Below are 22,481 nucleotides of genomic sequence, written 5' to 3'. Positions count from 1 at the left end.
GACATTTATTACAACATTCTGTCAGAAAACACGATTAATGGCCAAAATAATATTAACAGCTGGGTCCAGAATCGAATCACCTAACCTTCAAATTTCAAGTAGTATAAACCGTATAAACACTCGGCTTAACAGACAAATGACAGCGATGTCTGCAATTGCAAGTAACACGTCTAAACAAAATATTACAATTAAAATTTCTCTTTAAGCCCAAACAATGTGAAATTTACATTATACTATCTTAATATTTATGACGAAGACACACACTCTGGTTCACACTCTGGGACTTTCAAAAAATCAAAAACTTTACAAATAGCCGAAATAGACTGCACAAACATCCATAAGATATTCAGATATCCTACAACAGTCAACTAACCTCTTAAACCTTCACTACCAGCAACACGGTGTACACACTACACATCGGTCACGTCCTTAGATTCTTAATAATTCCACGGATCGTCGTTGGATCAGGAAAACGTACCATTAACCATTCTACAGACGCGAGAGCCACGTGCCATGGATGTGAACCTGTACACTACAGGTCTAGTGTCCGGTGAGTGCAGAGGAAGATGTGGTCTGGATGGAATGATGATGAAACTGACTCGCAAGTACTGATGTGAATAAATACACCCTCAATACACTCTTATTTCACCAATTAGGCGAGGTTTAGGTTCCAATGTGCCTATAATAAAAGGTGATTTGGAAATCGAATGTTGATAAAATTTATTTTGCATATTGACAAATTACGTGTTGTTCAGAAGGACAATAATGGTAAGTTGGCTTTAGTTTTAGCAATTCACTAAAGTCTAGCTAGTGAGTCCCTAAAATGATGAATAGTAAATTTTCATTCTTTATAGCGATGGAAAAAGGCCAGAGTCTAGAGTCAGAAAACTAGAGTCTCGAGTCAGATGACTTCAGAAGACAGGGACCCATCAAAAAGTAAAAAAGTGAAAACTACAAAGATTTTTGGCAAAACCAAATTATTCCCTAGGTAAAAGAACGGGCCAGCCCTAAAGTAGAAAAACACACATGCAGTAAGTTGTCTTATATCTGTTATCAGGTAAATTATAATATTGTATTTAACTAGGCCTACCTCAGAGGAACAGGGAGTTTGAGTAGAATTGAAAGTAAACTGCTCTGGCTTGTACGTATAGTAGTTTTTTTATTTAAAGTATTGCACTGTGGTTCACTTTTGATAAGTTTTTATTCATTCTGCACGATTAAGCTTTGTAAATACGCAGCTAGAATGTATAAAAAATTAAATACATTCTTCTTGATTTTTAAAGTAACAAAATTTTATTTTTGCAACAATCATATTGTATTTTTAACCTGGAAATGTAGTCTCATTGGATAAAAAAAGGGATCGGCTTGTTTAAGGTAATTAAGAAAATTAAAATATGAAAACCCCCGTGTTATTATCGGTAGGAGCAGAAGTGGAAGTGGAGGGTGGTAAGAGGAGGCAAGTAGACGTGAGGATTAATGAAGGTCACAGACTGTACCGAGCACTATCAATCAGGTACAGTCTGGTCCCCTCACAAAAGCGTCTTATCTACACTGCTGTGACGTCACGGAGAAAACAATCAGCTGCTGTCAATAATGTGGAATTGCTGTAGAATTGTGCGAATCAGATATCATTTTGGAGGGAAGTATACTATGTAAATAAGCTGTTTAAATTTTACTTAGCTAGTTTACATAAGTTTTACTTTCTCCTCTAACAAAGTATATGGAGAAAGTATTTTTCCCTAAACATTTTCGAGTTTAAAGTATTAGTTAGATATATGAATTTCCAAAGATAGCGATGAGGCAAGTTAACCATTGTTAATCGCGACTATTCAGTGTTCCAAACCACTACTTTAACTTAAGTTATCAAAGTATTTCATATTTTACTGTCATACTTTTTATACAGGTATAATCGTTGCTTACAATTTTGTTTTTTTTCACTTTAGCAGACCAGCACTTTGATAGAATCAACCCAGGTTTTTTTATCGAGAAAGTTAATTAATCTTTTTAGAGAAACGAACATACGAAACGGTGTCTTTTAGTTAATATACTTAGAGATGGTTTTTATACTCAAATATAAATACTACAACCAATCTAATCCTATCATATCCTATCCTATACTATAATACGAGCTAAGTCTGTATGTATCTCGAAATCCAGAGGAGGGATTTTTACTATATTTTGGAATCAGGGAATTACAGCCCTAAAAACGTGATTGGTAACATCCACTACCTGAGGAAAATTCGTTTTTCGCTATTAAACTCATTTGAAAAAAACCTAACTTTGGCCTAATGGGGTTTGGGTTATGGGGCTAAGGAACTATGTTGGTTGAACAAAATAACAAGGAAAAAGTAAACAAAATACTCGTAATATGTGTTCACAACAAGTCATCCACAGTATACTAGTAAATTACAAAATACAGTACAAAGGGAAAACATCAGTTGTAACTAATTAGCAAAGATTACACTGAAGATTACTCGATATAGGGGTAAATAGGGTGTTTCGTATTGTTGACGTTTGAGTGCACTGGCGTCAACTTGATGTTTCATTATTATTTAAGTGTATATTTTACAATTTTCATTCACTCTTTTATTGTTTACATAATTTGGACAGCTGTATTCAGTTGAATTAGTATGAAAGTTAATTGTATTACAGTACAATAATCTTTATAGTAAGAAATAATATGCTTAAATCGGACTTATTTGTTTTCAGCTAATCCATCATATGATAGTATTTTAAAGAGTATGCTCATGCTGAAGTTTTACTTATACCTAAAGAAATAATTAATTTAGTACCTAAAAATAAATTACACTCCTTAGAAATAGCTTATCTATCTACATATTAATCTTAAATATAACTTTTCCCCTACATTATAATCCTCTTCAATCCTAAAACCCTCTTCTTTTGGTGTAAAGAGGAAGACTATCTATCGGTAAACAAATACATTGAATATATGAAGTCACCCAGAGCAACAGCTGATTAGTCATCCAATCGCAATGGAATGTGTAAACCAACGCCCATTGATGGATGAAGAAAATCAAGGCCAAGCTTCAAGGTCTCTACTACAATCTCTATGATATTGCAATACAACAATATCGATGATAATAGTTGTAAGCAATAAGAGCTGTTATTACTTCATGTTACTGGGTGAGTAACCAAACATGCACGTAGCAAGTGAGGCTTTCCAGTTTCGTTGGTACAATCGTGGGACGTATTTAAAAACACAGTTATTTCAAAAGATTTCCTCTTTAGTTGTAGAAAATCTTTCCTAAAGAAAGTGTTTTAGGAATCGGCTAACACCAAAATAAATAAAAATATATCAGTGTAGTTTACATTGCGTTTAATAAAAGAACCAACCGATGTTAGAGGGTAGGAATTCCAATTGGAAAAGTTCAATTGTCTAAGCAATCATTAGCTTAATTTGTCTAAAAAAATTAAAATGAAATAAATTCAGTACATTGGACTTTGGCCTGTTTCACCTAAAATTATATGTGGTCAAAATTGACATAATCCTACTTTGAAAAATTGTATTAACTAATTTTATTGATTTCCACTTCCATCCTTTTAAGACGAATTTCCAGCAACTCAGCTAAAACTCAGTTTCCTGTGTACCTAAAAGGTTACTGGATAATCTTATCTCTCAGAAGCTTGTCAGCTATAACTTGCTTATCACTAAATGCTTCCTCATTCCCTGCATGGCTGATGGCTGATACAGACTGCTGTCAGTCTATTGACTCGGTGGAACATATCTGATTAACGAGGAAATATGTTGGAAGAAAAGTAAAAATAATTAGTTTGTACGTCAAACCTTTCATTAAACATTCTCTTTAATAGATTTCTCACGCTTATTGATCAACTAAGGACAATTTGAGGTTAGTTTGATCCGGTTTATGTTTAGAGTGTTTTTTTTACAGTATTTTGTATCCATTAACCATTTCCCAAACGTTTTAAAATTTTATTTTCAACCACCCAATAAAACAATCATAAATTATTGTTCGTTCTCTAGCATTGTAACCAAAGAGCAGTGGAAACATGATGAAACATTCTCCAAAATAAGTCAATCATTACTTTTGGTTGTAAAATAAGGCAAAATGAGGCAAAATCTGACTTCTCAAATTTCTGAAGGTAGAATCAAATTATTTTAGTTTAAACATATCCATAAACGAGTTATGGATCATATAGGGGTGATCACTAGACTCAACGTAAAAAAAAAAAAAAAAAAAAAAACTGAAAACCGAAATGTTTAAGTACTCAGTTTGGTTTTATTTATGGGTAGTCTATTTTTCCAAAACGACCATGATAAGCTAATTAAAAAAATATCTAATTCACATAGCACGTACTCTTTAACTCCGTTAATGCTCACGGTCGTAACACGATGGTTACCAGTGTACAGTTGTTAACGCCCACTATATTTTTAACCCTTTCTCATCCAAATAGCTTGTTTCCACCCCTTGGCGCTCACGGGCTCAAACCACCCTCAGAGGTAACTCGACACCCTTCTCAAGCCCTCACTTTGACGTCAATGCCTCGCGTAATTGTGTCCAGGTTCTTAATTAACTAGGCTCAAACACCGTGCTTGAGTAGGAGAGGACTTAATTTTTTACGTTTAAAGTTTCTCAAATATAATGGGAAAACATTTATCAAACCGGAGTTGAAGCCCCTTTCGTTATTTTTAGATATAAAATAGGTGTAATTATGTGAGTGGAATAACGTGTGTAGATCCACATTTTACTTTTGTACATATAGAAAGTTTTGCGTTCTTTATATCATTAGTACAAATTAACAGCATTTCATACTATCTGTTACCCACGGGCTTCGCCCCGTTTGACGTCATAAGTATTAATAAAACTATTTATTGGTTAAGTTAAGCTGAAATACACAAAACAGAATACAGTAATACAAACAAATACCCCCGCCGCAGCAAACCTGCAGACTAAGCGAATTTCCATTTGACTGATTGGATTTACACTGAAATGTCTACTTAAAAATCCCTAGCATTTATTCCCGATTTAAATAGAATTAGTTTAACAAGTACTTAGGTTTGCTGCATCAGGGAGGGTAAAACTGTTTTTTTTGTAAAATGTTAATAGTTGGTAAGAAATAAAAACATTTTCCAAATTTGATCAAAATATGTTCATAAACAAGCAAACTACAACAGTTTACTCATTCTCCATAAGAATAACATAGGAATTTTAAATTTACAATTTTTTGGAATTTTCTCCGTAACCATTAGACGCATAATAACGCTTCAATATACTAAATTATTTGTTTTTTTAAGCTCTACAAAATGGTTTGGAAATAAATTGCTAAATTTTATGTTTTTTGGGTCAAAAATGGGAAAAACCTATTTTTACCCCATAAAACCCCCCGTAAACACCCGTTCCCATGGTCCGATCATGCTGGATCGCGAACTCGTTCAAATAAACGTAGGTTTACACGTTTGTACCAAATTTCATCAAAATCGGCATTTTTGCTCGAGTTATCGTGCTGACGGACATATATATATATATATATATATATATATATATATATATATATATATATATATATATATATGAATTTGAACGGATGGTGTTTTTGGCCTCTAGGGACCTCAAAACGAAAAAAAAAATCGGTCCCGCGTCCAGGTCTTACCATGAGTACTACGGTAATAGCTTATTCCCTATATGGGAAATTCGCTAAAATCACTTTTAATTTTAGTAAGGTAATAAATTGAAAGAATAACATATAAAAGTACAGCTGAGGCATTTTTAACATTAGGTACATGGAAAGTTCCCTTTAGAAAGGAACCTTTAAGGGCAATTTATGAAATAATGGATAGTTTTGCGCAAGGTTAGATGGGTTTCTTGTCATGACGAACATTTTAAGTATATGGTTTATGGGGGTGTGACTTGTAGTTTTCTCAAAAGTTCATGGGTACATTGGAATTTTTTTATAGATAATTTACCAACCAAACAAACATTTACTTTTGGGAACTTAACAAACTTGTTTGCATGTATGTCAGTATGATTTTAGTTGAGAGAGAAATTTAAGTGCGTATAAGAGGCACCAATTGATCAGATAGTTATCAATGATACTTTATGGGGGAAATATACACATGTGCCAATATAGTTTATACAAAAACTACTAAAGATCGATCATCGGACTGGGTTATAGTTAGTGAGACGAGGTCAAATATAGTTTCACCATTGGCTATAAACAACAGTTTATACACATTATAAAGGTCGTTCGGCTCCTAGAAAACCCATATTTGTATTAGAAAATCCAGTCATTCCTCTTCAGTCCTCAAGACATCTTTGAGACTAGACGGTCTTACACCTGTGATTATTCACAATTTTGGTGACATCCACAACCTCGACAGTCCTAGACTCCATAGACTTCCTTGGTCTTGGCGCGATTTTCATCAGTTTATGTCACTATCAACTATGTCTCAGATTTTCATCTAATAGACAAATTGAGTCCTGGGCATTATACACGTCCTAGGCCCTGGGACACTCCCAATGTTGGAGTGATTAGAGACCCAGTTTTTGTTGTTGTTGTTGTTGTTGTTGTTGTGTTGGTATCAACAACACTGACAATTCACATCACTCAGCCGGGACCAACGTCAACGTCAACCGTCGCTAAGTGATTGATCACTCTGTTCCAACATCCTTACACCTCAGTTCTGTGCTGCAGGGGAGCAACACTTACAAAACTAGTTGATTGTGTAACAATTTAATACTTTGAACTATTTTTGGTATTGGTACAGTTAATAATTTTGGGTTTAGGCAGTTTGATTTTGCTATTGAAACAAATATTTTACCCCTGTTCGCCTGAATAACCCGCACTACTTTTACTTTACTCAATTAAAAGTATAAACGTATTATTATTTTAAATCCAAAGCGTTTAAATAGGACAATCGTCTCTGCATATTAGGGTGTGGAAACTACTAGGGTGAATTATGTATCAGAAACTATTAGTCAAGGATCAATTAATGTCTTTTATGATAAATTTTAAATTTAAGATTAGACCAAAAAGAAATCATGTACATACATTGTAGTTTAGTGACCCCATTACTTAAATACCCCACTATTAACAATCGATTTTTATACCCAGACCAAAACTATTTGAACGATTTATTAATAGTACAACCAGAATTGAATTATAATTCCATTCCGTTAACAGCAAACCTTGTAATTCCACTGTTGCTACACACTAGTAAACATGTATGTACATAGCTTAGTACGTTGTTAATCTATTCTAATGAAAACTCGGACCTTGGAATGTATTTAATAACGGAATCAACACGTACACGAATGGTTTACCTTGATTAAACATACCACAGTTAGTTGACAACAACAATGTCATCTCACCGTTATCTAACTCACCTACATCGGCTACAACGTGCTGGGTTGTCACAATCCACTGTTAGTTGACCACTTGGCCGCGTGGCAGCAGCAGCTGTCTACAGCTGGCAGATAACGCTGCATTCCTGCGTTAAACAAAACAGCTGATGATGTCACCGATGACGAGTTGGTGTAAATGAGTTGCTGACGAACATGTAAACAGGAAAGCTAACCAGATATCTAAGTTGAAAACATTGTCAATGTAACAGCGATATTTAACCCATATTGTTGTCACTAAGTTATAAAGAATAATTTAATAATAATGTTATGTTAATTATGTGTATATCATAAATAACCGTACATTTTTGGTATATTTACAAACTTGATCAAACTAATATACATGGTGTGTATAACTCTTTGAAAAGATTTTGTGTATGTCTCTTTAGGCCAACACAACAAAATAAATATCAAACTAATATGTGTCCAAAATGTCTGGTTTCCTGTCTGCCTCTGTATGTGATTATTAGAAATGTATCTATTACTTTTATAACATTATCAAAATGGCATGAATTTAAAATGTTACATCTTGAATATCTAAAAATTTAGTGATTTTACTGAAATACCCAATGAATCTGGTTGGTTTATAAATAACGAACCATAAACCGCTAAAATATTTTAATTTGTCTGTGGTGATGCATCGGCCAGACCGCTGCTGCCTAGCTACCTCACAAATGTGATTAGCCGCGGTGCAACAACGGAAAACAATAAAAGAACATAACATTAATTTACATGTTCTAACAAAAATTGCAATACCTAAGCATCGTACACAATTTTAAGTAACAGAATAACTTCTTGAGGACAATTCAAAACTTTTCCAATTGTACTGTCTACTGATCCACATTAAAAAATACAAATTTAAAATATTTTAGCCACACCTTATGTACAAACAATGACGTTAGTCCCTCCCCCGCGTGTAAAGAGCGATATACTATAGTTTGTGTTTTAAATGCAAACTAAACCAACATTCAGTGACTACTTAAAAAAAATCCCAATGAAAGAAAAGGAAACGTGAAAAGGGCCTCATTTCAGTACAGTATTTTACATTATCGTTAAACTCGGTTATACAGGCAAAGTATAATAATTCTTTTTTGTTTGTGGTTTGGCAAAACGCAAATAAACATTTTAATTTAAACATATGATCAAAAAATTCAAAATAAATTTGTTTACCAACATCTGAGACAGAATACACGATAACCACAAAAATCCAACGGATGACAATGTAAATTTTCAGTTTTGAATCTGAACGTTTTAAGGTAATTCTGTTCATATACTAAAACTTATAATTAGTAGTCATGTACCCTTAATTAGTCATAATACTGTAGTATGTGTAGACACGTAACAAAGTAACTAATATTTTATAGTTAAAAAGAAACTTGTTAAATTTATCTAATCAAATATCTATAATATTTCGGAAAGTGATTGGCTGTGTAAACTATGGATTTCCACCAAGAAACGAATTGGATATGATTACCAATACCCGTGTAACATCAACACAATAATGATAAAAAAATCAAACATTTAGCTAAATAATTGTTATTGGGTTATTAACGCTCGAGTAAAATATAGGATACATTAGTTCTACACCCATTTATTATGTATGAAACTTAATATTTTACGAGTAGTGTCCATTAAACCTTGTAAACTATAGTAAACTGTCAATTTAAGCGTGTAAAAACTTTATGAACGGTAGCATAAAGTCGTCTTATTTAAGTAATTTCAGTTGCATAATACTATTTAAGAGTAATTTATTATACAATTTTACAATTTCTAACTGGAATTAAACGCTAATGTATGTTCCAGCTACGTTAATAAACACGCCAACCTAAAAAAACTTGATTGAAGGGAAATATAAATGGGACTTTATTAATGCTGGGAGTCTTTCTCTCACCCAAGAGGGTTTACATTAGCATGATTTCTATACAACTGTATTAAACTCGTAAGCCTAAAGCATGAATAAGTTATTTACCAATCGTCTTTTCTATCATGTAAGTGATTTAGTTAGTGTGTAGCCAGATGTGACGGTTGTTTATAGTTTTATATATGTTGACGGTTACATTAATCTTGCATTTGATGTGTCCTCTTGGCGTTCACGCATGTGCGTAACTTGGCGCAAACTTATATAGTTCAAGAATAATGAATTAAAAAAGTTTGTGGCTGCACCGAGACGGGAACCTGACAACTACCAAGAATTCCGGAATTCGTATTCCACCGCGCTACCCCATGAGCCACCGACTCATCAAACCCTACACTCATCCAAGTGTCATTTCTAGATGGGAGGCCCCGCTGTTGGTATAGACCTGGGTACCACCTTCTCCTGTGTCGGCATCTGGCAGAACGGCAAAGTGGAGATCATCGCCAACGACCAAGGCAACAGGACGACACCGAGCTACGTAGGGTTCACGGAAAAGGAGAGGTTGGTAGGGGAGGCGGCGAAGAACCAAGGCGCTCTCAACCCCCAGAACACCGTCTATGGTAGGTGAAGTTTGTCTGAACCAGACAGTTTTGTATAGTGATGAGAGTCATCTAAAAGTTATATATATATAAACAGTTATAGCTCTCTACGGAGCTTAGTGTAGTAATACTTACATTTAAAGTCTCCTAGTTCGACCCCTGACAGTATTGATAATACTTATGTACATATGCCATTTGCCTTATTCCATCCCCTCCCTAAAACCAGAAAAAATACGTAAAAAACTAAAAACTCTGTTAAAACTCGATTTAGTTCTAGATGAAAAAATACTTTAGTAAATCAGACAAATTAACATAATTACGGTAGCTAGAATACACCGTGAGAATTTGTTTCATAATATCTAGCAGTATGATGGTTAACGTTTACCTTTAGACAAAGAATGTCCATAAGTACTTTCTAAAAGGGTTTCGTATTTACCTATATGATTGTTTTATAATATAGATGTCAAGAGATTGATTGGTCGGAAGTTCAATGAGGAGTCTGTCCAGAAAGACATTCCCGCTTTTCCCTTCAAGGTGTTGAACAGCGACAACAAGCCTATGATACAGGTAATATTTTTTCCATATACCCTACTTTAACTTTATAATTATACTTGAAGAAAGAGCAAAGATGACTCATGGTTTGACCAAATATTCTCCTTCTGGCCAAATTATTTGTCAATCATTCATTCTGCCCTAAGAAAGAAACAAATGTCTTAACTTTGACAAAGTATATGATTTTACAATTGAGGTTTCAGGTGCAATACAAGAACGAGACGAAGGTCTTCTCCCCGGAGGAGATATCCGCGATGGTTCTCACCAAGATGATAGCTACAGCAGAGACCTACCTGGGACAGAAGGTACGACAAGCGGTGGTGACGGTACCAGCTTACTTCAACGACGCTCAGCGACAAGCTACCAAGGACGCGGGAACTATAGCCGGAATCAGCGTCAGCAGAATCATCAACGAGCCTACAGCGGCGGCTCTGGCGTATGGGCTGGACAAGAAGGTAGGAGAAATCGTCTTGTGTAGTTTAACCTCTGAAGACGAATTTGTAAAATAGTACGGTGACGTGTTAGACAATACAGGTGGGCAGTGTGAGGGATTGTATTGGATGTATAGCATTTGCAATACTTGTTTGGTTATCTGATGGTTTTTCAATCATAAGAAACTTCGGAGCACTTTTCGAAAGTGTGACGCTGGGCCTAGCAATCCGTGAGCATTGGACAATAGTAACGTGATTCTGGCTAAATAATCAGTTGGTACTCGCCAAAAACCAAATTTGTACTTATTCGTGTCACAATAACTCTGTATCCATCTTCACAATATGGTGCACTAGCAACAGATCCCGTTGTGGTTAGATACAACAATCTCTAGAAAGATAATAGTTATGCAATCCACACACTACTTTATACTCACAAATAATTAACACATACGATTAGAAACACACACGTAACATAAGGAAAGCACTTTAACCACAAATTCAAATTGTAAACAATAAATAAAAACAAAAAAACTATGCAATTACAATACAACAACCAGCTGTTAAATTATTAAACACATGTTCAAATGTGTTCAGATGACGCATATTCGTGCATAATTATTTGCAAATCCACAAGGACGAAACTCCCCATTGTCCAATTAATTAATTGCAATTAAATCTATCCAGTGTGTAGATGTAGGTGTACAAAGATTTTTAAAACTGGATTATTATAGTAAACATATTTTAACTTAATCTAACGACCATTTCCAGGGTGCTCCAGAAAAGAACGTACTGATATTTGATCTTGGAGGAGGGACTTTCGACGTGTCAATCTTGAACATTGCAGACGGAGTGTTCGAAGTCAAGGCCACGGCCGGCGACACACATTTGGGAGGAGAGGACTTCGACTGGCGAATGACCAATCACTTTGCCCAAGAGTTCAAACAGAAGTTCAAATCCGACATTACCGGGAACAAACGAGCGATGAGAAGATTACAGAACGCTTGTGAACGAGCCAAGAGAACATTGTCTTCCTCTACACAAGCTACCATCGAGGTGGATTCCCTCCACGACGGGATAGACTTTTTGTCATCAATAACTAGAGCCAAGTTTGAAGATCTTAACGCCGATTTGTTCAAACAAACGTTGGAACCCGTGAAAAAGGCAATGGATGATGCAAAGCTTTCAGCTTCAAAGATTCACGAGATAGTCCTTGTAGGTGGTTCAACAAGGATACCTAAAATTCAAAGTCTTCTTTCAAACTTCTTCGGTGGAAAAGAACTTAACCAGTCAATCAACCCTGACGAAGCCGTTGCGTACGGAGCTGCAGTTCAAGCTGCTATACTTCATGGAGACAAGACCGAAGAAGTGAAGGATCTTCTGTTAATTGACGTCGCTCCACTTTCCCTTGGTATTGAAACAGCTGGGGGTGTAATGACTATATTGATCCCTAGAAATGCTACAATACCTATAAGACAGACTAAAGTATTCACAACATACGCGGACATGCAGACGTCAGTGTCTGTACAAGTGTACGAAGGGGAGAGAACAATGACCAAAGACAACAATCTATTAGGCAGATTCGAGCTGCAAGGAATCCCACCTGCGCCAAGGGGAGTCCCTCAGATTGAAGTAAGTTTTGACATAGATGCTAACGGAATACTGAACGTTCACGCTGTAGACAAGTCCAGTGGTGCTTCCAAATCCATCACCATCACCAACGAGCGTGGCAGACTTACCAAGAAAGACATCGATAGGATGGTAGCGGAGGCAGAAAGGTTTAAAGAAGAAGATAACCGAGAACGAGACAGAGTGGATGCAAAGAATAAACTAGAGACGGTATGTTTTACGCTCAAGTCTGCTGTGGAAGAGGCCATACTGACCAACAAGATATCTGAGGACGAGAAGAACACTGTGGTGCGGAAATGTAACGAAATGCTGATGTGGATAGAGGCAAACAAGGAGGCAGACTTAGAGAAGTACAACAGGAAGATGAGTGAGCTACAGAGCTTGTGTAACCCAATCATGGCTAGACTGTACAGGGGAGGGGAGAACATGGGGAAGTCGCAAGGAGGGCCGAAGATAGAGGAGGTCGATTAATATGCAAGAAATATAAACAGAAAATTAATTTATACTATAAAAAAATACAAACATGTATATGAATTCATTATTTTAATTTGAATTTTATATGTTACGGCCCTTATGGATTCTAAACAAAATTGTACAGCTATCAAATTCAGTGCTATCAAATTCAGGGTTCAAAAGTTATTGCAGATTTTCAAATTTCCCCCATAAAATTTCATGGTTACACTCACCGCTTACCCAAAGTTTGTTGACAAGCTAATGGGAGAAAGTCTGTTTCAGATTGCTGATACTATTTATTTTTATGTATCTCATCTAGATAATAGTGATTTAGTTTGTAAGATTAGAAACGGGCAGTTTCAAATATACGAAAGAAAGAAAAATTATAGCAATTTAATTTAAATCATAGTGTACGGAATTTAATTGCCATTCAATTTTTAAACTAAGCTAATATAGTCCCCCGACTAATATAGTGTGGACATTAACTAAACTAATATAGTATAGATTATACACCCACTAGTTTTACATGTTTCAAACTGATTGCAAATATTGTTCTTTTAAAATGATCATTTATATAATATCTACATAAATAAAAATGAACCCTTTTTTTGATGGTATCCATAACTCGAGAACGAGTGCACCGAATTGGATGATTCTTTTTAGTTGTGTTTTTAGTGCGAGGGGAAGGTTTTTGTGTAAAGAAATTTATAATCTATCCAACCGTTATTCAGTAATTTGATTTTAAAAATTAAAAAAAAATTCCTTTATATTTTTGACTCACTCACTTCAACCTGGAGGCGATTGAGCATAGCGAAGGAGCTAAACCTGAAGGCGATTGAGTGCAGTGAACGAGCTTTAACCAAAAGGTGAGTGAGCGTAGCGAACGAACTTCAACCTGGATGAGTTTGAGCGATGCAATAGAGCTCATCTTGAAAATGAATGACCATTTGACATAAAACCATATTAGGACAGGACGACGTCTGTAATATAGGGCCAGCTAGTATTTTATAATTTATAAAGTACTTCTTTCGTCCGTACACCATTATCTTCCTTAATTCTTCACCAATTTCCAAACATGAGGTGTAATTTTTAAGCCCTATTTACCCACTACATCACAAAAGTATACAAAACCCTTATTTGTCATTAGTTTTTCGTAAACACGATTTATTAAGGAACGCGGCAGCGTTCCGCCCCGCCAAGTCCCCCAGCGGTACACAGCTGCTGCAGTGTATATATTAAGGAACGCGGCAGCGTTCCGCCCCGCCAAGTCCCCCAGCGGTACACAGCTGCTGCAGTGTATATATACATGACGTGAAAAAGTGGCTTTTTTACTCGTCTATAGCTCTGAAGAAACAAAAGCTATTAAAATAATTGTTCATCTACTGGATAGGGGCAATCATTCTCAACAAAATTAAAAAAAAGAATTTAAAAAACGGTTGTGTTTGAGCCAAGAAAAACTAGTTTGAAAATTCACAAATTTTCCGTGTTCTCCTTCTTCTCCTTAAATGTTGACGGACCTACAGCCCAAACCACTGGCTCAATTTTAATGTTTTTTATGTTGTTTGAAAGCCCTTAGCGTGTAGATGTGCCTTTTGAGGGTCTCAAGTCGGTGCGTTGACCCATAAACCCTTGGCAAGCCCTCAAAGTACGAGTTTGGCCATGGGATTAAAATCAAAACAAAAGAAGGACCAGCTGCGATTAAATCTTAATTAATTAAATGTTAGAGAAATTCATAGGAACAGCTGAAAAATTATTTTAATACTTTTATAAAGTATTTTTTTCAGGTATACTGAATGATTTGAACTACTTACTATATAAAATTACTTAGAGCAGTGATATTCCCCGAAACTTTCCATTGAAAAATGCAGTGTACCGATGGTACACTGGTACAGCAGCTCGTCATTTTTAATACTACAGTTTAATACTTAACAGTTTAATACTACTTATCAAAACATATGAAACCTAGGAACTTGAAACTTAGTACTAGTACGCTAGTACTAAGGTTTGTGCTATGTTTTGATACACTAAAACAAATAAAACGATCGGGAAAATCACTCTACATATGTTAAACAAGCAATTAAAAAGTGATATGTAAATTTAGGATAAATGAGTTATTCAATATTTGTTTTGCCTTATGCTATTTCTAACAAACCTAATTAGTTTGATTACATTTTTACATCTCTAATAAGGGCTCAATTTACACTAGTCTTTAGATATACGGGTTTAATTATTAGAACACTTATGTAAAATCAACACATTTTATGTTGTTCAATATGAGCATTGATGAAATTTGAAACTGAGTTTAAGCCCAGTGGGTTTGTTAAATAGTAATTTTGGTACGTGTGTCAAAAAGTGTTTAATCTGTTTAAAGCAGATAAGACCAAAAATGTAGAATTTAGTTCTACATTAACAATATTATTGAAATTAAATGAGATGTAGTTGTGCCGTGGTCTATATATCAGAGAAAAGAGGATTTTTATTTTAACTGTTAATTTTCTACAAAAATAAATAAAATCTAACAAAAAACCACTAAGTGGTAACACTTTCCCCGCCAAGTCAGCAATCCAAAAAAGTTAATAAATCATTACTTTTTCCGCCAAGAAAAACAATGTAATGTATGTAAGTTTGGCAACTTGGCGGCAGACTTTTGCTCGATCCCTTTTATAAATACCATAAAACTAGTTTCATTGAGCAAGTATCCCTCCCATTGGTACATTGCTAGGTGAGAGCTTATTTTACAAAATTTGACCTTATTTGTGCCACATTTCATAAATTATACTTAGTTGGACTAATTAATTAGAGAAGTTGATTTGTGAAATTATCCACGAACGTAACTTAAATGAAAAAAACCAAGCAAAAGTCTGCCGCCAAGTTGCCAAACTTACATACATTACATTGTTTTTCTTGGCGGAAAAAGTAATGATTTATTAACTTTTTTGGATTGCTGACTTGGCGGGGAAAGTGTTACCACTTAGTGGTTTTTTGTTAGATTTTGTAATTCTGCAAGTAATTTAGACTTGAAATGTTTACTCGCGTTATTCGATCAGCTGAAACATGTGAATTAAATTAATCAAAACAAACAAATATTTTCTTTTCAAATCCGAGTGATTTGTTTTTACTTCATCCACGGAGACCAACATAATTAGTCTGTGCTTTTGCGATGAATAACCCTGGAGATGAAATCACACTTGCAGTCCAAACAAGAACAACTCAAAAGTAAGTACCACATGGATTCTTTAGCTTTTATGTTTCTTTATTTACGACATAGCCTTCATTTTGACATACCCACCAACCACTCTATGTATTTTTAAGAATTCCATCTTCAAACATCACAGGTTTCAATGCTATTTTGTGCTATGTTCAAGCTATGTTATGTCGAATTCGTTACCGGCAGGAAATGGTTTACTGTATATCAGTTTTATTCGGTTCTTTTCCAAAGAACGTAGAACGCGTTTTTGTATCCATTAGAGTTTTGAACTCATTACGTCCTTAGGTTCATCACCTCATAAACCCAAGCTGAAAAGAACTCTATTATCAAGTTGATAAGAAACATAAGCAGGGTCCAAGATTGGTTGTAGCTTGCTCTCTTGGGCACCTATCAAAGCGAAGTTGGCTGACGACGGTCAAACTACTCAATGGTCTACGCTACAGTCCGAAATCCTTTCAAACTGACCAAGAAGAAATCTCCCTTAAAAGTTATCTTTGTCTTGACTTAAATTAAGGCATATGGACTCGCGGACAGTCGCTAACAAAGGAAGGATTACAGTACGTGCCAGACTCCGTTTTTTACACATTCAGTTGTTTGTGGCTTTGTCAAGGGTGCGCTTTTTCAGTGAAATGTAAAAAAAAAGCCATCAACACAAAAATCGTATATCGCCATCTAATTTCTTCAAATATAGTGTTCAAAGAGGTCCTGTAAACATGTAAAAATGTAAATAACACAACATTACATTTTGAAAAAGTTAATAATCAAAATGTAAACCCACATTTATTCCCAAAGTAAAGACCCATATTTAAACCAACGATGCACTTACTACGCAGTATTAACTGTATGGATGTGTTCTTCAATAAGTCTTCAAGTCTTCAATAAGTTAGATTTGGGAAGGATTCTGTGAGAATGGTTCGCGCGGGTCGGATAGTAAGAATATTCTCATAATGATATATGCATATATGACCTCAACCTAAAATACATACCACAAAATAGTTCAAATAAATTATTATTTAACTATGCATCTTACTTTAAAGGCATTGGGTTTAACATTGGAACTTTAACGGGTCTGTAGTCGCGAATAAAAACTGCGAGTTCCTGCAGTCGCGTTGACGCAAAACAGTTCCAGCAACCATATTGCCTCCCGTAAAATATCAGGCGCTGCTGTTATTCTGCTGTAAATAGTAAATTCTATACAGTATAACCATAGATAAAACATAACCTATAGTATTTAAACCTGTGTTGTTTAAATTACAATTGTTAAATATTTGTACGTATTTTTCTAGTAATCGTAATTTGTACTTAACGATAAACATACATACGTAATCGATCCGTGTTAAAAATGATAAAAATTTAAAATACGTTACTTGTTTGATTTATTACTAAATGTTTGGGAGACAAGGAATATACAAAAGTTATCATTTTTGAGTAAAATTAACATAACTGTTACTCGAAAAATTTAATCAAATTACTTTCAATTTGTTTTCAATAACTGTATAACTTGTGAAAAAACTACAGTAATCGGTCTTGTAATAAGCATAGAATTATTGTTTATGTGTCCAATTACAATTAATTATTGAGCATGTAGTAATGTTTCAGTTGCTGAGCTTTGTGTTTCTATCATACAATTAATTGTTTAAACAACGTTAAACACCATTGACGAATAAAATATATACGTATAAAAATAATACACATATTTATTGCAAAAATTACCACATCCCTAAAATATTTTGGTCCGTGTTGTTAACTTAAATTCTTAAGGTTCTGTGTATTAAACAACTATAATTATAAAATTCCATTGGATAGTTTCTTTGGGCTTTGGTTTAATTTACAGATGTATTAAATTAAGTTACCAAAGGGTTTTGTGTACATTTATTTACACAATGTATTTATTTATTTTCTTATAAACAAAATGCACACTTTATTTAGGCTCATAAGGCTCAATGAGAAAACCACGCGAGCTAACGCTATGTTCTGTTTCATTCGCCTGTAGTTCCTGCTAATGCCGATAGGTGCCAGCAAGAGAGCGACTATGCATGCCTGCGCTCTATTGAATAAACTGCTAACTTCTTGCACTTCGTTGTTTTACAGGATAAGTTTACAAAAGCGAAGTAATATATTTTATTTATATACAATCATCGACTATTGAATACTAAATGTACAATACATTTTTTTTACATTTTACAAGTTAGTATTAAGTTTAATTTGACCAGTTTGCTTAGCCTAATGCCAAAATGAATCCATTTTAGTAGTGTTTTAACAAAATAAAGTATAACTCAAATTACAGAGATTCTTACGCTATTTTTAATTTTCCATTGCATCGTTCAATAAAAAAAAAACGTTTTTAGGCTATACTGGGTCGATCTATTTTAATCATTAGGCTATTAATATAATATACTTATATCTCTCAAAAGTTCGACGTTAAATAGTAACAAGACCAGGGTTTGGACCGTTCCCTTGAACGAATCGTAAAAATACCTGGAATAACAAATAAACTTGTAATTAATTAATTTAAATATTTTATATAATATATAAAAGTAATACCATAAATCCCAAAGAAAGGTTACAACTTGGGAATATTATTAGAATAATTATAGACCCGGAGCTGATGACCGACTGAAAAAATTGATGAGATAATTGTGTCACTTCAACCCAAATCTCGTCGTATCGACCCTTGAATCAGAAGTACAAATATTACATCAGTGAAATTCGATGACATTATCTCAGAGTTCTCAAAGTAAAGAAGATTACTTCTTCCCTCAAGTCTCTCGCATTCCCTTGCCAAATTTACCTACCTACAAGTGATTACTGAAATGGCTGTGACTAGCTAAAAGTGCAGTGTTTCCCTAAGTGTCAGGGGTGATTTTGCTAGAATTTGGCTTTGTCCCTTCATTTAAAGTTCACTTGCTGTTGCCAAAGTAAGCTGTCGTTGTTTCGGATGTTCCTCTTGTCCTAACACTTCCTAGCGTCACTCGAAGTTTCCTATCCGATACATGCACCACATTCTGCTTTTGCACCATTGGCATTTTTTCTAAAATCTATTTAGTGTTTCATGTATACATACAATTGTACAAAACAAAACCAAAGTTGTGAATGAAACAGGAAACACCAAATACACGACCTAATTTGGAGGCTTGATTTTGGTATTTTGCCTTTTGCATTATTTACGTGGGTTACTAATAATTACTTGATCAAAACTTAATTGTTTGCTAAGAGACGAAGAAGGGTCTGAGTACATTCCTAGACCAGTTTTGAGGTTACCCTGTATTTTATCAGGAAAAACATCTCGGACTACAGTTGAGGGGAAAGTGTCTGCCTGAAATGTGGTATAAGAGACATCAAAGCTTCCAGAGATTAATATTTTTAGTCTCTTTCCATTAAAGTTCCAGAGCAGCCAGCTCCTGGACAATATAGTCAGTTATAGTTCCCAGAGAGCACAAGAACTGATATGGAAGAAAATTTAGTAGACATGAAATCTACTAGAAAGGTTTTCTGCATAAACTTTGTTTTACTCAAATTTATTGGAAATGCAAGTAATGAGACGGTGTCTAACCCCTCGTAAGATCAGACGGAAAACAGTTATAGTTTTTTGCCACCTTGTGAAGCTTGTAAATCCAGCGTAGTAGCTAAGCCGCCCCAGGTCTCTAACCATGACAGTACGCTACTGCAGTAGATATAAGTCTTTTCAGGCTTGAGAGCATTTTATCGCCTTTGTCAAGCCCGTTGATCTTTCGGGCACAGGACAATTGTGTATATGTAATATGGGGCCTCAATACTGCCACATATAGCCAATGGAACCCCATGATACGCAAGACACAGCAGTAAGCCTGTGCACCACATATAGCCAATGGAACCCCGTGATACTCAAGACACAGCAGTAGCCTGTGCACCGGGTAAGGACTTCCACAGCCGCCTACTCCCGGTTGTCTCGACGCGTTCATTCTGCGCCACTCACCGCAATTAATTGACCATCTCCTCCTGTTAAACAATTCAATGGTAATTCTCGGCAGCCATTTGCCAAAGCGGCAATAACAATTACAGGGATAAGCGATGGCGGCGGCACCGTATCCATTACCCGGGATGCTTGAATAGGAAACCGCTAGTTAATTGTTCGATTGTCACATAGCTGAAATAATCGGTCAAGGTGTGCGGACTGTAGAGAGTCCTGAAGAAAGCTGTTCTGGTGCTTTTGAGGACGAGGATGTATCGTAAACACGGCCACAAATGAAAATCATTTTATTTCGACAATATTCTCTTATGCGGTTATAGTAAAAAGGAACATTTAGTAGATCGGGTTCTTGATGCGGCCCTGTAGGGAGATTTTTACCACAGTTTTGAAGCCTTGTAAATAATTTTCACAGTTTAAATTATATGAAAAATAGTTCAACTAAATTTTTATTACTGATTTCCCATTAACAACATAATATATCTGTGCTAAAAATGGAACGTTGTGTGTCAGGTTAACGTGATGATGTGTATGTTTTTTTCTACTGATACGATGGGTTTATCGTTAACACAAGTTCTCATGAAGCCGATTTGATTAATTCTAGGGGCCTTACTTAGTGTATCGGTTACCTCCATTATCAACCCGTTAAAATTAAAACTTAAGTCTGCTGATTTTTTAAGAACAATTCAAACATGTTAATGTATTTCATATATTGTTGTCCTAGTTCTAACCTAGAGTAAAAACTAAGACTCACGCCAAGTATCTGCAAGTGAACACGAAGGCTTAATAAGTCATAGGACTCCATTAAAGGAGACGCCTGAACTTAGCTTATCAACGCGAGTACTGTACTTGAACAGTCCGGTAAAGGTAATATCACAGGCCAGTTGTGGACGTTATCTACAAAACGTCCACCTAGGTGGACATATTGTAGTCAAGGTTACTCTAGTTTCTCAGAGTATATTTTACAGCTATCACAAGTGCTAATTGTTTTCACATTTAGACTGCGTTCAACGCCAACCTTTGATAACATTTATCAGCTGAGATGTTAAATGCAACACCATGAAATTGGTGCAGTTGTATTAGAACCAATCATGAAGATAGTTCACTTTGTACAGTGCAAGGATACTTCTTGTTTTGATGTTTTTCACGTTGGTGATGTTCAGACTGCACTATTGTTTTCTATGTAAATGTTTTATTTATTTCACGCAAAGCTGTAACAGTTTGTACTACACTGGTCGATTGTAATACAAGAAGTTAAGCTGCTCATAAGAAGGTTTAAATTAGGCATGGCCAAAACGTTTGAAACAAGATTGATACAATGAAACCAACAGTAAACAACGACATTTGCATTGGACGGAACCACGGAAATAACCTTGAAAATCTTATGTAGTTTTACGTAAAGATATACAAACGTTGAATGAAAATCGACGTGTATAAAAAGAAATTTGAGTTGATTACGAATAACACACTTATATCTGTGTAAATAGGAGTATACTAGCAATATGTATGTTCTTTCAAACTACTTATAGGCTACACCTATTATTACAACGTGTAAACAACTACTTTCAACTCTAATCGTTGGTGGCATCACAGACCAGCGAACTTTATAATGAGCACAATAAATACCTGAGGATGACGCCAACCTATAAATACGGAATTCAGAATCGTCAACCGCCCACCTTCATTTGTATTCTCCGGATTGAATCTATAATCTGGCTAGTTGATTGAAACTGAGATAATTAAACGACTATTTAATGAATACGAGTGAGAATTTGCATGTTCGTTAGACTTACTAATCGTATATTTTAACGACTGAGGGTATTTAAATATACTAATGTCTTTATTAAGCGGTTTTCCCCTACAAAAATTAGCGGTGTCCGTGGTTATGGGGTTCACAAATTTGAGCCACGCACAAGCGGGTATAATCATAGCGGGCGAACATAAACGTTGGCAAACAACTGCCCCCAGTTTTGAGAGGCCCGGCCTCGGGCTGTGTTTATGCGGCGGATTGGGCGCCCACGTTGGTTATGTATTATGTTTGAGATACTTTCCACCAACCGACCTCGGCCCCCGGCACCGTGGTCTTCCCGAATTTCGCACGCTACAACCTCTGCGGCCCCTCGGAGAAACACCTTGGACGACCTTACAAGCATAATATTTCTCCTCACACATTATTATTCAACGAGTTGAGTTTTTACTAGGAAACATTGTTTGTCGCTTGTAAAAGGTCTCTTTTGCATGTTGGTACATCAAAATAACTCAACATTATTTAGGCTATTTCACAGTAAACAAATGTATTTTCAAACATGAAACTCTGGACTAACGCCTCTTTCACACGAAGCGGCGCGCGCCGTACGGCGTCCGCCGCGCGGCGCTGCGCCGGACAAGCGTGTGTCTTCACACTAGTACGGTTTCGTGCGGCGCGCGCCGTA

The 22,481-nt window shown here is 35.5% G+C and overlaps 1 protein-coding gene across 1 annotated transcript; it reads left to right on the top strand.

Moving 5' to 3' along the window:
• Positions 1–9,649: 9,649 nt before the first annotated feature.
• LOC128993891 (heat shock-related 70 kDa protein 2-like) lies at positions 9,650–12,945 on the top strand. The gene is made up of 4 exons (XM_054417961.1): positions 9,650–9,854; positions 10,294–10,400; positions 10,589–10,840; positions 11,585–12,945. Exons 1-4 carry the CDS (start codon positions 9,653–9,655, stop codon positions 12,911–12,913), a joined length of 1,890 nt encoding a protein of 629 aa, XP_054273936.1. The 5' UTR covers positions 9,650–9,652; the 3' UTR covers positions 12,914–12,945.
• The last annotated feature ends 9,536 nt before the right edge of the window (positions 12,946–22,481 follow it).

This window comes from Macrosteles quadrilineatus, unplaced genomic scaffold (assembly GCF_028750875.1).
Source record: "Macrosteles quadrilineatus isolate MER2022 unplaced genomic scaffold, UCM_ALF_1.0 Scaffold_5__1_contigs__length_97177068, whole genome shotgun sequence".
NCBI classification, from domain to species: domain Eukaryota; kingdom Metazoa; phylum Arthropoda; class Insecta; order Hemiptera; family Cicadellidae; genus Macrosteles; species Macrosteles quadrilineatus.
Note: the sequence above shows the minus strand (reverse complement) of the source record. Positions and strands in the feature narration are given on the sequence as shown.

What these genes read in the sequence shown, in the direction of transcription:
- LOC128993891 (XM_054417961.1), top strand. Translation starts at nt 9,653, where the DNA reads ATGGGAGGCCCCGCTGTTGGTATAGACCTGGGTACCACCTTCTCCTGT. An exon ending in CCCCCAGAACACCGTCTATG is followed by an intron (nt 9,855 to 10,293) that starts GTAGGTGAAGTT and finishes TTTATAATATAG; the next exon opens with ATGTCAAGAGATTGATTGGT. An exon ending in CGTATGGGCTGGACAAGAAG is followed by an intron (nt 10,841 to 11,584) that starts GTAGGAGAAATC and finishes GACCATTTCCAG; the next exon opens with GGTGCTCCAGAAAAGAACGT.